The sequence below is a fragment of the Zophobas morio genome, unplaced genomic scaffold (assembly GCF_036711695.1).
Source record: "Zophobas morio isolate AGI-343-1 ecotype UQ-CSIRO unplaced genomic scaffold, CSIRO_AGI_Zmor_V1 ptg000002l, whole genome shotgun sequence".
NCBI lineage: Eukaryota > Metazoa > Arthropoda > Insecta > Coleoptera > Tenebrionidae > Zophobas > Zophobas morio.
The window spans coordinates 18,812,641-18,828,047 of record NW_026972107.1 but is presented as its reverse complement, the minus strand read 5'-3'; the positions used below and the strand labels follow the sequence as shown (position 1 = coordinate 18,828,047).

Here is a 15,407-nt window from a genome sequence, read left to right as displayed (position 1 = left end):
ACATTATTGCTTTTTCTTCTTGCATGTGAAAATTTAGACCTATACTTTTCCTCTGTCTTCCCCACATTCTGTGGTGAAAGAGTATCTGCATTTGAAGATATTATTAGCTTTAAGAGGACTTTTTTGAAGGTGGAAAACAGTTATAGTCATTCCAGTTACCCGCGTAAATCGTAAAAGTCGTAAAACGCTAATCATTCAAGCCCTTTGGACTATTTCGACGTCTGACTCCTAGGTCTATAAAAAGACACAAAAATATTGTGATGGGCGTATTTTAGTATCAAAAGTTTTACGACACAAGGGCATTATGGTGAAATAAAGTATAGCTTAGCAAAATCTTACTTAACTAAGAGAAAAGTGAAATAAGAAACGATAAATAAGGCAATGACCAATTTATTATTATTAATCCTGTTTATATTTTCAAAGAGTGTAGCAGTGTCAAAAATTTAAATAGATAACTAACAGTTTATTAAATTTTGATAGTTTGTTTCACTGTGTTTGACTGAAATAACCCACCATGCACTGGTAAACGTCCGAATATCTGATACATAAATTAATTATTTAAATTTTAAACATGCCATTTTTCCGCAACACGGGTTATACTACCGTTTTAACACCCGTCGGAAATGACTTTGCAGTTACACTGCAGTAAAGATTAGATACACAAATAAATTGAGAAAGATGTCAATGTTGTATTCGAAACTTGTCAATTTTATTTTAATTAGTGGACAATTGTTTGGGTAGCAAGCTCCACAATAATACCAAGTTTCTATTCTAAAATTATGTGTTTTATTACGTAACTAAGTAATATTAATTCTTGAATTTCAACATGTTTTTCTTGTTTTATTTTTTGACAACTTATCTACGGACGCCACTGCTTGGGGCTTTATAGTTTGGTTTACGTGATATCCCTACAGTTAAAAACACACTATACTTCGGTAATTATAGCTATAATTTTTACAGACGTCCAAACAGTGATTTGGCACCGACCTTGCATTCACCTGTTTTTGCGTCAGGTATTTTTAATACTGCAACAGCTAAAATTTAATTCGCGTTTTTTTTGTTATGTGAGTCGCTTCAGGCGATTCCGAATTTCTTAAAATGTATATTGTATACATCAGACTAAACCAGCAGCCAATTAGGAGAGATTATTGTCAAAATTTTTGTGAGAGTGCATCCACCGTCTACAAGGCCAACTAAATTTATCGTTAACGGATTAATAGGATTAAAAATATCGAACTATATTCTTGTTTATTTATTATGTCTACTCTGGCCATCCAATTATAATTTTTTTATCGAATATAATTTTATTAAGTTAGTCGTGTGGATTAAAACTACTAGTGTTTTTCTTAACATCAGGATCTTTTGTGGTTTAGGTATTTACATATATCATATAAACAAATTAGATAATATTAAAAGTAATAATTTAAGTTTAATTTTGAACCCTTAATTTTGTCATATTAGCTTCTGTTGTCTCGAATATAACAACGCTGATTTTTACTGTAAATGCTTTATATGCAATATCAATATCAATTCGGTATCTACAAGAGAATTTGGTACAACAGGTTTTAGGATTACTAGATTCAGTAAAATTAGATTAAAATTTTCAGGCTAATAGCACTTCGGCCTAATACATGTATACATAAAGGGAAGACACCATTTCGCGAATTACGGTGCATGAAAAATTATGACATAATAAACCAAGTTTACTACTGCTAAAGTTTCGTTAACCCTCCGGTCTACTTGATTTATTATTTCTCACGTTTGCTTGAGAAAACCGCAACTGTAGAAGCGGCACTTCATTTTATTATTTAGATACTATCCCACTGTGTAAAAACTTTCGTTACGACAAATAACCTGACGGTCATAAATTACAGATACAATTAGAAAGTGTAATGAGGGGTGTTAAACGCAAAAGCCATAACTTAGTATTAATAACTGTGACTATTACACCCTTGACATGTCTTACCTCGCTTACAACTAGTTTAAAATCAGATCGAAGAAATAATAAATCTTAAGAACAGGAGAGTAGGGGTGATTTTACGTTTCGAAAACTTTTGCAACATACGTCATTGTATGATAGTATCAGCTGTTTGCAGAGAATTCATTTAACAAACATTTTCCTTTTTTTTTATTTTAGAAAGTTACTCATAGCTATATTGAAAATTGCGTTTTATGTTCATTTGAATTTTCACTATTATACGACTGATTGTTCTGTAAATTATTTAATTCTGGTGCTTAGGATCGATTTAAAACAGGTATAAATCAACTTCTGACCTTATAGATTAATTCTACTACAGTCATCCGATCATTAAGGAATATTATATCGGAAACTAAATTTAAGCCAGCAGGCTGCCTGACAACATTTACATTTTGTTAATATCATTAAATTATAACTAATAAAAAGTTATTATACCTAACTGTTTGTTCTTTATACTTATTTCATGTTACAGTATTAATTTACTGTTAGACAAATGATAGATTCAGATTATTTGCAAGAATCAAGTGTAACTTTTAGAATTCCTTTGTACTTTCTCCGCGTATATAAAGTATACGGGTTTATCGAACGATCAATATAGTACATTCTACATATCCCATAAATCATACCATAAACAATTTACAAAATAAGTTTATATAGGATCATAAAGTTCGTAGCACCGGAAACAAAAATACTTGTTTTTTGAATAAGACGCGTATAAATGTAACTTGAGCACTTTTTATTGCACACTGAAGCTTACGTTTAGTAGTTGCTACTACACATCATTGAGAGAAAACCCAAATAAACTCCAGTCCAAACCTAAATTAATATACTGGTACTACAAATCTAGTACTTTACCAACAACTATGTAATAATTTTATACCCGAATTTTTCTGCACCTATTAAGAGATTTTTTTAGTGGGAATTATTTTATCTTGGAACGGAAAAACATTTAAAAATTACAATAATCCACATCGAGTAGGTCATCGACGAGTAATAATATTTTTAGTAATTGATGTGAACTTCATTAGTTAAAAAACTATTTAAATCATGTATAATTTCTAATATTACTTTTACTTTATATTTTACAAAGCTATGATTTTTGTTTCAAAATTATGTGTGTACAAATCTGTAGATTTTTAGAAACTGGCATCAATGTGATAGGCGACTATAGCCAACAAAGTCTTACTAAAAGGCAATGAATTAACGGAAGAATGAATGAACGGACCTCTCAAATAAATTGGCTCAAATGCTCACATACTTTTTCGTACTACAATACATAGTAGAATAGAAGGGGGAGCGTAACTAAAAAGATAATTTTATTCTTTCATGCCTTCTAATAAACGACATCATAAAAAGTTCATTTAATGTCTGTTTAACTGCGCGTACAAAGATTTAACCAACTTTTTATGATGTTAGCCTAGGAGTAAGAAGCCAATTGATTGTTTGTAGGAAGAGGGAAGGACAGTTAACTAGGCACCAACCTTCGCTCACCTGGTGAGTTGGGGATGTTGCCTTCTGCTGGACCATGTCACGCATCTTACGTGGAAATCTCTCCCTCTACACGCACAACATGCTCAACAACGCAAAATAACTCAAACTTAATAAATAAAGTTAAACAGAAACATTAAGATAAATAAAGATGTTAATATGAAACAAACACAAATGAAAAGTAAATACAATTAAATACAAAAACCACCCCTTCATATTTTTTGAGTTTGTCATGGATTTAGCTTTTGCAAGTAACTTATAGAATATATTGTCACTTAAAACTGTTCAAGTCTATAATTTACTTGCTTATGAAATGTTATTAACATTTTAAAATCAGTAATGAAAAGAAAATTACCTTTTCCTGTTTTTTACTCTTCTTTTCTTTATCCTTTTCTTTTTCTTTCTCTTTTTCCTTTTCTTTCTCTTTTTCCTTTTTTTCCTTCTTTAACCTTTCCTTCTCCTCCTTCTTTTTCTTTTCTTCTTCTTTCTTTTTTTCTTTTTCTTTTTCTTTGGCTTTCTCTTTGGGTGGTTTCTTTACTTTCTCTTTTTTTTCACTCTCTGAGCAACATGTACTCTCTTGTAATAGAAAACAGAAGACGTAGAGAAGAAATAATATGCTCATACCATACAGGTATGTAAAGAAACCTTCGTAGTAATAAAGTGGTATATTATGTGTAACTACATCTGATATTACGTACGCTATACAAACAACAACCAGAAGTTTTGCATACACAAAACTCATGATTATGAACAAGGAAGTCCTGAAAAAGAAAAAAAAGTTTCAATTTTTGTTTAGTACAAGGATAAAACAATAACTCGAACTATAAGTATATTATTAGTAGGAAGTTGGCAGTCGCAGTTGTTACAAACGAAACGAGGAAGTGAACCTAAAGATATTTCGTTTGTTGAGTAAAAACCTATTTTGCGTTATCTAATACAGTCTCATACACTAAAATTTGTTCTTGCGTGCATATTAAACATAAACACGAACCATACTCATGTAATAAACTCATGGCACTAATCAATAAAGTGAGCAATTATAAAAAAAATTAGTTAGCATTTATTTATTTCTAGACAACAATGCCATTTTAAAACACAAAGACCGGTGTAACATGTACATTATTGTACATATTTCAATACTTGTAAAGGTTTGTATGTTTAAGTGCTTTTTAATGTACGTTGTTCGAAATAATTCACTCGTACTTTTGTAGTCCTCGCGAAAGTTTATTAACAAAAATACATACTCGGGTGTATCGGAAATGTACGAAAGTTCAAACATTGTGAATACACACAAACACTCTGACTAACACTACTGCACTAATTTTCTATAAATAATCTGAGAATTTTAGATTATAGTTCGCATACTGGCATAGTCAACAACACTCCCACCCTGCTTCCCAGTAGCGTAATTGAAGGCACTTTTGCTCTGTTATAAATTCCAGATGGTCTGGTCCTGCTCCCTTACAATAATATTATGATCATCACGGTTCACCGCTACGTATTCGTGAAGAGTTGAAAAATCGGTCCTTTGACTGTGCAAACATACAAGGGGGTTATAAGTTTATAAATAAAATGTTTTTGGTTGAGTATAAATAGATCCGCAAATAATACGATAATTATTTTTATTTGGCGCTATTTTAGACAATGTCGAAATAAGTTAAATATACCGCGATACTACTGAAGACCGTCATCTCTAATTGTGAATTAGATAGTGTCTTAAATTATACTATGACAACTTAGTGACACAAAGATTATAAATATAATTATCAACGAAATGTTACAGAATCATTGTACAACTACTTATTATTTATAATAAAATGATTTCGTAAGGTATCATAGATTGTATACTGGAATCTTTGGTCAAACAATTTTTCATATCTGTAATATTTTTAGATCGGTGACTGCCACCAAATGTGCATAAATTTCAGTGACTGAGACATTTACGAATGATGTCAAAATATCTGAGTTTATTTTCATAACAAATCAACGGAACTATCATTTATTATTGATTGAACTACGATTGATTGTTCTTAACTGGTTTACAATTTTAGAGAAATTAATACAATTTTTGTACTTCGAATTTAAAATTAATAAAGAGCTTATCCGAGTAACCGAAGTTGATCATTGTACTAAATTATAATTGACTTTTAATTGGACGTGAAAAGAGAACCTCGTTGTTGGGCGAAACATATTACAAAATATTTTTTTTACTAACGCAATTTTGATAAAACTGCGGCAGGTAATTAATTACTTCGCGAGTTTAAAATCTGCGTTAATTCCGTGAGCACACATTTAATCACTCCAGGGGTGGACAAAATTTACTTAATTAAAACATTTTTGCACGCAAACACATCAGGATATAATACGCAATTTTCGCTAGAATTGTCTAAATATTAATGGCATGAATTTTAGATTAAAGACATTTTAAATTTTTACTAGTTGTAGTAATAGATAGTAGCAATGTAAATGTAAATTTACTAATATTTTGACCACAAAAGTTTTATGAGTGGTAGTGCTGACTTGGGTAACCAAGGAGTAATTTTTGAATTTCCCTTATTATTTTGCTTCATTTTAATGTTATTATTTTACAAATTTTCCTTGCGGCGAATTTTTACACATAACGAATGTAGCAAAAGCCTTATAAAACAAGTTTTTTTTTTATACTTATTTTCCATTGAGGAAATTTAACATCTTTAGTAGTTTAGACAATATTAGTTACTGTCGACCCTTGGCACACCGAACTCCGACACATGTCAAATTTGACGTTAAATTAAAAAGAAATAAGATTTGTGTTGTCTATCAAATATGAATTACGCCACATGAAGCCAAGAATACCAATAAACAACAGTGCTTTAATGTAACTCTAAAATCACCGAATCAGAAAAAAAATTATAATAATTTTAACAATTTCTGTGGATGATCATTATGTAATGTTTAGCCTGAAATTCAGATTTCATTTATTTTTTAAGACATTCTTTAGTAAACCAAACGCACTGTTTTTTTTTATATGCTGTTGCTTATATTGTCCCTCATATTCCATTTTTTTTCATGTTTTTAGAATAATTACATTATTTTTATTGTTGTTAGTTTTCTCATGAATGCTACATATTTTGTACTTTAGTAAATTTTAATCAAGTATACTCATTTTTTAATCGTATGTATGCTGTATAATGCTAAAATAGATAATGAATGGACCAATCCAACTGTGTTCATTATGGGAATTATCCATTTGCAACTGTTACGAATTTCTTACAATCATTATAGGAGACGAGCAAATATTTACAAACCTCTCCGACTGATATCTACGAATGGATGTAAGAAAATTTGTTGTTTGTGTTTGCGAGCGTGTCCAGCGAAGGTAAATACAGGAATCATTTCGTTATACACCTGTAATCCTGAAGTCACTCTAACGAATGTCTACAAGGCCACTCGTGCTTGTAAACATTTGCCAAGAGGAAATGTTTTTACTTCCAAAAGAAGAGAAAAGCAGTTCTCTTTATCTATAAACCGTATTAAACTAAGCTGTCACAAATTTGGTACGGACTGTACAATTTGTAAAATTGGCATTGAAACTCCACAGAATTGTAAAATTACATAACTGTTTCAAATATTACAGCAATAAAAAATACCTAGGGTAGTTTTATAATTTTACTGAGCTCGGGTAAACAATTCTCTGCAGTGCGTGTAACTCTATTAAATTCCATGAATTATCAAACAACCATCAACAACTGATAAGGAACACAAGTTCTAATATATTTTTAATATACTAAGGGCCGTTTTATGGAAAACGAATTAAATGTTTAATGCTCGCTTAATTTAACAGAGGATTAAAATGTAGAACATGAGCTCGTGATCGGTTAAAACATGCACGTTGCATAGCAACGGACCTCAATTAAAAGTCAATCGCGGTTTTTCTTGTGTTGTTATTACGTTTAAGGGGATTACAAAGTGTTCCTTGATGTTAAATAAATTAACAATGATGGCAAAATAAAATACGAGTTCCCTTTTGGGTTATCTAATGCATGTATTATTATACAGAATGACCAGTTTGATTGCCCATTAGATTTTTAACGATATGTGGTTAATTTTGGCTTCCTCTGTTCGAGTTTCGCTACTATTCAATCACAAACGCCTTCTGCACACTTTCTACAATGAAAAAAAAATTGACACACATAGATCACGTTTGGTGGTCTATGTTGGCATCTTCCAATATACACTCCCCACAAAATTAGCGCACCACTTTTAAAATAAAAAATAAGATCGTCAATTGTTTAAATAAGTCTTTCAAATAAATGCAACGAACATAAAAAAAAATTGATAAAATACTGTTAGGATGACCGGTGATTAAAAATCGGCGTGGGTAAAACTCAACAATTTATTTCTTAGTAACTCAAATTTACACGACTAATTAATTACACATGGATTATGCATACAATAATTCCGACTGGAATGGATTTGACTTCACTGACTGCTCTGTGGTTCCCATTTCAACAGCCACGCTGTCCTTCTCGAAAGGCCTCCGTCACCGCTTCTAGGTTTGTCTAGAGCACCCATCGCAACTTCCGCTTCCAGACTCTTCTTTAGCGAACGCCGTCCAGCCGCCGTCACCGAAGATGAATCACCCATGATCGCTGCACACAATAGAAAACCCATAGGCGTGGTACCGGGGCGGCGTATGGGTTTATTTCGTAACAATACGAAAAATGTGTTAATTTTGTGGGGAAGTATACTTGGGCAAACGTGGAATTTATTTGAAATTTTTTAGCAATTTCTGTTGAGCTGTAAGTAATATTTACGTGATACATGGTTTTCATGTGCGGCGTACCAGATTGGTTCAACAGTGGGGAAAGAGAATTATAGTTGCTCTTACTAACTGAAAACAATTTCTGTTTTTTTTTTACATACAAACAATTCTAAGATAGAAAGTTCACCTATAAAAACGTAACGATACATAGATGATATTAATAAATGAACTTAAATCTTAGTGTATGAGTTTGTATGATACAGTATCTATCCCATAAGTAATACATATAAGTACACAAATTTAATATGAATGTTTGATTTTCTCGATGCTCCTGTGAAAAGAATATTTTTTGCGCCAAATGGGAATTCTTAGACGTAGGTACGATGACTAAATCGGTGAAATTCAGAATATCGAGGGGATAGAAACTGGACTGATGCACCTGATTGGTGGATATGAGATTGTGCCGCCCCGTTTTGAATTTAACCGATTTGTCCTTTGACCGTTCGACAAATTTTAAAATTTCACCCATGTAAATGTTTAAATAGTAAAAACAATTTGATGTATATACAGGGTCGCTAGAATGTATGGAAACGGTTAAATATCTTGAGAACCAATTGTACAAATCAATTGAAATTAGATATAGGGGTACAAAAACTTGTGGTCGTAAAGGCAAGGCCAACTTGACTTTTTTAAATGGCACTACAATGTAATTAATGCATTTTTGATAGAGCTTTTTTTTTCTGAATTCATTGATGTAGCAAACCATACATTCTTTTTGATTGAAGTGGCAAAATAAATTAACCAAGAACAACCGAAACCCAAATTAAACTTTCTACAAAAAATGCTCAAAATGCTTTCCATTTACTTCCTGGCACTAAAAAAGACGCTGAATAAAATTCTGTAGTGAGTTAATGAGAATTTCTGGACGAATGCTAGCAATTTCTTTATGTATACGTTCCTGTAAGTCTTCAATGTAAATCGGTCTGTTGATATGGTTACGTTTGATCGGTGAATTAAATCGGCGTGGGTAAAACTGAACAATTTATTCCTTATTAACTTGAATTTACACGACTAACTATTAGAGCGATTATGTACAAAATAAATCCGGCGCAACTTGGCTGTACTCTCGTGGACTGAACTGAATGAATCATCATCGTTCCAGACGTTGGCCTCTATTTAAACTTATTCGCTCCTCTCGAAAGTTCGAGAACATCGCTTCGAGGGTTTTCTGGGCTGCCCATCGCGACTTCTGTTTCCAGGCTTTTCGTCACCGAACGCCGCAATGAGTCATCACCGCTGTATATACTAGAAAGTTCTCGACGGCCTATAAAGGCGATTCTTCAAATAGCCTCCTAAAAAAAGTCAAGGGGTGTCAAATCCGGTGACCTGGCAGGCCACTCAATAATACCCCTTCGGCCTATCTATCTGCCAGGAAAAGTTTCATTTAAGTACTGTCGCACTTGACGTCCAAAATGGGGTGGAGCATCATCTTGTTGAAACCATATAGTTTCTGCTGGTAACTCCGGATTTTGGTAACTGGGAACCAATTCTCTAAGTCTAGGCACTATATCTTCGTTTCGCTCTTGTACCAAATAGATTTTGTGTGGGTGAAAATTTTCCTTTTTTATTATTTTTTTAATTGATTTTCTACTAACATTGTGATTCAGCGCTAGTTGTTGCACTGACGTTTTGGGATTTTCTGTTGCGTCTAAGAGGACATTAAGGGGAATTTCATCGTTTTGGCCTGCAAGATTTTGGACGTTCTTTAACACTTCGAGTTTCATTAAATCTGCGTGGGGTTTTTGAAACCGTTGACTTAGAAATGAGTTTTCGCTCAGGATGAATTTTATTGGCAAGTGTTACTGCTTGAGCAAAACTTCGTCTTTTATCACCGTAACCGATAATCCGATATTTTTTTAATCAACGTAGTCCCCTTTCAAGTCTCCACAACCTCTATTGTCTCGTTGTTTGAAAAAATGTATGTCCTTTAACGGTTTTATTAATTGAGCTAACAGACAATAATCCGAGGGAGCTAGGTCCGGAGAATAAGGAGGATGGTTAAGTGTTTTGAACCCCAAAGCATGAATTGTATTCATTGCAATGCGTGATTTGTGTGTAGGAGCATTGAACACCCTTTGGAAAATTGTTTCTCCCTCGTGTCCACAGTTTTTTCGCGTAGCATTGTTAATAGGCTTGAGTAGTATTCTCATGTTATGGATTTGCGCTTTTCTAGATAATCAACCATAATTACCTCACGAGAATCCCAAAAACCGAAGCGAGTACTTTTCCGGCAGATTTTTGCACCCGCAACTTCTTGGGCCTTGGAGAGCCAAAATGTTTCCATTCCATGGACAGTTGCTTTGTTTCTGGATCGTAGAAATACAGCCAGGTTTCATCCATGGTTTAAAAAGTCAGAGTCCTCATCAAAAAGGGTACACAAAGAGCGTGAAGTTGCCACTCTTGCTCTCTTTTGATCGGCATTAGTAGATAGTGCCTAGGATTAGTGGGGTAATAAATCATGTTGACAGGTGACGTTATCTTGACAGCTGTCAATCAAGATAACGATCTTAATGGATTTTTGACGTGTGCTGTCAATCAAGATAATGATCTTAATGGATTTTGATTACTCATAATTTAATTTTTATTCGCGAACGTAATTAAATTAATTATATCATTATTAAATTTAATTAGATCACTATGAATTTGATATCGGAATTAAATAATTTAAATTTAAATATATATTTTTAATTGTGTATTGCGGGTTGCATGCATATGTACATAAAGACGATAATGTTTTAAGATTACGCAATTGAATCAATGATTAAAATACTAATTACACCATCATTAATTCATTCTGAATATAATACGATTTGATGTGGGTTAATATCTGAAGCGTTTTGATAATTCTTTGATCGATTGCATTATTAACTAAAAATTAGATCGTAATGACCATTAGCCCGTGCCAATAGCTCAATAATGATGACGCACTCTATGCAAGCGACTCATCATCTACAAGCAGAGACTTGTTTCTGCATGTATTTTCTTGTTATACCCATTCTCCGAAGTCATTAATCACTAGCCCCACGGCAACATCTCATTATGATGTTTGTCCATTAGCTTTTTGTTATTAAAGACATACCGACGACGCACTTTTTGCAGACGAGTCATCATCTACAAGCACAGACTTGTTTCTGCATGTATTTTCTTGTTGTACTCCCTCTCCGAAGTCGTTAACCACTTTAATTTTTAATCGCGAACGTAATTGAATTAATTATACCATTATTAAAATTTAATTAGATCAGTGTTAACTTGATATAGAATTTAAATAATTTAAATTTAAATAGATATTTTTATTACCGAACAGCCGGTTTACATATTAATAATAATAATAATTATATTTATATACATACATATAGTTACACACATCACAATTCTACACCACTGTCGCCGTCGTCTTCTTCATCCGATAGTGGATAATATCGCTCTCTGACGAAGTGGGTGTAGTTGAATCTACCGCCCGTGAATCCAAGCTGTCTACCTTGGCAAACGAATCTCCGACTTGTTACAATTTGTACATTGCACCTAGCGCAATATACCTTCGCCAACGTATGGATGTGGCCTATCCACATTGGTCCTTTATGGTTTTTTGCACAAAACCGACATATAAATCTTTTGCGAAGATCATTTCTAGACGGGGCCTTCCGCCTGATGGAAAATAATATAATGCACAGATCTAGAAAAAAAGAAAAAAACTTATAAGAAATGAGAATAAATTACATTCTTAAAAACTTACTGTTGGCCATATCGTTCTCAGGAATAACACACGGTACTACGAAGCTGAATGAATAAGAGCGTCTGTATTTTCTAAAGTTTAAAGTAAAACTAATTTTTCAGAGGGATGACAAAGGGAGGGATAGGGTAACGACAGGTAGGTACGAGTCTTACAATTTTGCCGAAAGTTAAATTTTCTTTGTGAGTAACATTGGGCGCCACTATGCTAATACCTTCTCGCAGGTAATCACACAGAGAATGTTAAGTCCTCTAAGGTCTTGCAGAGACAATTACTTATGCACTTAAAGAAGTAGATGATGTAAAGTTAAGATAAGTTTTCTGTCTATACTAACAAAGAAGGCGCCAATATTGCATTACCCCTTTTAAATGCCTGAGACGTCGGTGAGTACCTTTTTCCAGATGATTTAACTAAGCCGACAATGTACATTGTTCCGTACATTTAAATATTTTTGAAGAAATGACTTTACATAGAAATGTTTCACTACCCAGCCACTTAGTCAGATCCCCAAATGATGGCACAGTGACTGTAAGTCCTGTCGCGACTTGCAAAGACGGGTATATTTGTTGTCATACAATGATAAGACAACCTTTCAGTCTAGAGTAATAGAAAAATATGCGCCGGAGTGCATTACCGCAAATAGTTTTAAGTATCTGCGATGGACAAGTCGACGTTTATGGCATCTTTCATTTTTTCGTCAATTTAAGATGACACAGTCACTGTAAGTCCTGTCGCGACTTGCAAAGACGGAAATATTTGATGTCAAGCAATGATAAGAAAACCTTTCAGTCTAGAGTAATAGAAAATAGGCGCCGGAGTGCATTACCGCAAATCTGCGAAGGGCAAGTCGACGGTTTTTGGCATCTTCGTTTTTCAGACGATTTAACTAATTCGACAGTTATTTCGGATACAGATTTCCGTGTATTGAGTCATGGGTAAACGGCGCATGTACCATTTAGCTCTCGATAAATGCCAATAGGGTTTATCTGATTCCTACCACTTTTTTTACCCCACCCTCATTGGTTTTTTCTATATATTACCTTGTTTGCCTATTGTAGAATTATATTTTTTTAGTTTTGACAAAATTGTGTCTGCCGCTACGGTTTGTGATAGTGAACGTTAATTTGTGATAGTTGTGATTGTGTCAACGCAAAATGAATACAGGATTTGAAGAATTTTTGCAAACCCTGCAGATTGTTCAAATATTTACGATGTTCGCGAGTGGTTTTTTTGAAAATTTGAAAATTCTGCGAACTGTGCGGGATCATATAAATAATCGAATTATATATAAGGATGCGGTTTTGGACAACAACGATCGAAAGTCATATGGTCTTTTGTTAGGAAGAATAAGACAATTGGGTAAGTTGATAATAGCTGATATCCTAAATTAATTAATTAATTGATTTAAGAAAAAATTCTAAATAATATTATTATTTTTTAACAGAAATTTTCGAAGCCGAGAAGGACGGGTGCATCAATAATGTCGAGATTCAACAGAAGAATAACTTGGAAAACCAATTTCGCTCATTTATAGAGCATGAATCTCGCATTGCTACTGCCCATCAATCTTCACCTGATGCTAGTTGGTCCAGCGATAAGGCTGTCGTGAATGCGACTTTTTCGAACAATAGCACCAGTAATAATAATTCATACAAAACGCAATCAACTGATGTCGATGAAGAAGAAGCTAGCGTAGTAAATGTATCGACATCGACATGGTCAAAAGGTATGTTGAAAATGAACATTTATTCATAACAGCTAATAATACGGAACGTTTTAGGGGCTACAGAAGGTGACGAAAGTGAAACATCAGATGTTCAAAGAGGTGCAGGGGAAAGAAGCGATACAGGTAATAGAATATAATAACATTAATAAATAAGTGATCATTAATAATAATAACTATTATTATTTCGCAGTAAACGGAGATCACAAATATTTCAATGAAAAAGGCGAGTGTGAGGCGTTCATACGTAAATTTGGGCTAACGGCAAGACGGATGGAATTTTCGTTTAAAGATGTGAACGATGACGAGATACCACAAAATTGGTTGAAGGTATTTTATACAAAAAAAAATAAATAAATAAATATTAAAATTTACGTTTGTTTCAGAATGCGTTTCAAGAGTTACTTGATTATATTACCCGTGGATTTCAACCCACCAGCATGATTGGAGTGGTCATCGAAAATGAAGAATTTCCAGACAAACCTGCCGGAATTTCTTTTCGAAGACTATCACAGCTGAGCGCGGACGTGGTGATGGACATCATTAGCGCTATCATTCAAAGCAACGCTAGCTTTTTCGCTAACGATAAGATGACTATCCGCATAGATGTGATTGATATGCCACTAGGTAGAGGATTTTCCGCACTGGATGGTAAGTGCGTGAATTTTAAAGAATTTTGTATCGCAAAAAACAGCATTTTTGTTGTGGATGTGAACAATTTTTGCCTAGCGGCGTCTCTAATTGTTGCTATTGAGTATACGGCTAACGGTTGCAATAGAAAGGTGCTACAGAAATTTAAAACAAAAAAGGGTAAAATAGATTTGCTAAATCTAGCTCAGGCACTTTGTCAAAGAGTAAATGTTGATATAACACATGGGGGCGGACACGCTGAAATTCAGCGGTTTCAAAATTACTTTAAAGAAGATTATATAATAGTTGTTTATAATAAACGCGACGGAACGTCGGTATATTTTAAAGGGGATTATAATATCAACAAGCCGAGGATTAACCTTTTATTGGAAGATCAACATTATAATGTAATTTTAAGTTTGACTGGTGCATTCGCAACGCGATTTTTCTGCGAATATTGTCTGACGAAGTATTCCCAGCAAGAACGCCATAAAAATTGTCCGTTTAAATGCCCGTGTTGCCTAACGTCGCCTCCATGTAACGACGACCCAAATGTAATAAGTTGTAATATGTGTAACAGGGTTTTTAAAGGGGAGATTTGTTTAAATAAACATAAAAAAGCCAAGACTTGCGATCGTATAAAGCGTTGTAGTACTTGTCACGCCGAGATTACACCAAAAAACAAAAAAAAAAGAGTACTCACAAGTGTGGAAAAAAATTTTGTAACACATGCAAAGAGGATAAGGATATTAGGCACGATTGCTACATGCACCCTTGCAAAGTTACGCGTAACAACAATGAAGCACATTTTGGTAGAAATAATAATTTTCTTTTCATCTTTTTTGATTTTGAAACGAGACAAGAGAAAAAAATTGGTGAAAAATTGTTTCTGCATGAACCAAATCTATGTGTAACGCAGCAAATATGTAAAAAGTGCTTGTCGAACGATGATATGAGCGAAAATTGTGGTGTATGTGGTCAACGCCAATACATTTTTAATAATGAGCCTGTATCACAGCTCATGGAACACATTGCCAAAATGTCAAAGATTTTC

General features: G+C 33.6%; 3 protein-coding genes across 13 annotated transcripts in view; 1 reads left to right on the top strand and 2 right to left on the bottom strand.

The window, feature by feature from the left end:
* Positions 1-15,407, bottom strand: part of LOC135129708 (proton channel OtopLc-like) — a 58,439-nt gene that overhangs the window by 9,254 nt on the left and 33,778 nt on the right. For 9 of the 11 annotated variants that reach the window (XM_064056976.1, XM_064056957.1, XM_064057006.1 and 6 more), the window contains 2 exons: positions 3,822-4,227; positions 3,470-3,535 (listed from right to left, as the gene is read on the bottom strand). In XM_064056976.1, coding sequence (XP_063913046.1) covers positions 3,470-3,535; positions 3,822-4,227 — 472 coding nt within the window. The remainder of the gene's footprint in view (positions 1-3,469; positions 3,536-3,821; positions 4,228-15,407) is intronic. The other 2 variants (XM_064056969.1, XM_064056993.1) reach the window with 1 other exon arrangement.
* LOC135129697 (uncharacterized) lies at positions 11,546-13,214 on the bottom strand. Its single transcript, XM_064056949.1, has 2 exons — positions 12,004-13,214; positions 11,546-11,943 (listed from the first exon to the last, which is right to left on the bottom strand). The coding sequence occupies exons 1-2, from the start codon at positions 12,011-12,013 to the stop codon at positions 11,636-11,638; spliced, it is 318 nt and encodes a 105-aa protein (XP_063913019.1). The 5' UTR covers positions 12,014-13,214; the 3' UTR covers positions 11,546-11,635.
* LOC135132699 (uncharacterized) lies at positions 13,150-15,267 on the top strand. Its single transcript, XM_064060876.1, has 5 exons — positions 13,150-13,359; positions 13,445-13,726; positions 13,781-13,849; positions 13,917-14,053; positions 14,110-15,267. The coding sequence occupies exons 1-5, from the start codon at positions 13,155-13,157 to the stop codon at positions 15,265-15,267; spliced, it is 1,851 nt and encodes a 616-aa protein (XP_063916946.1). The 5' UTR covers positions 13,150-13,154.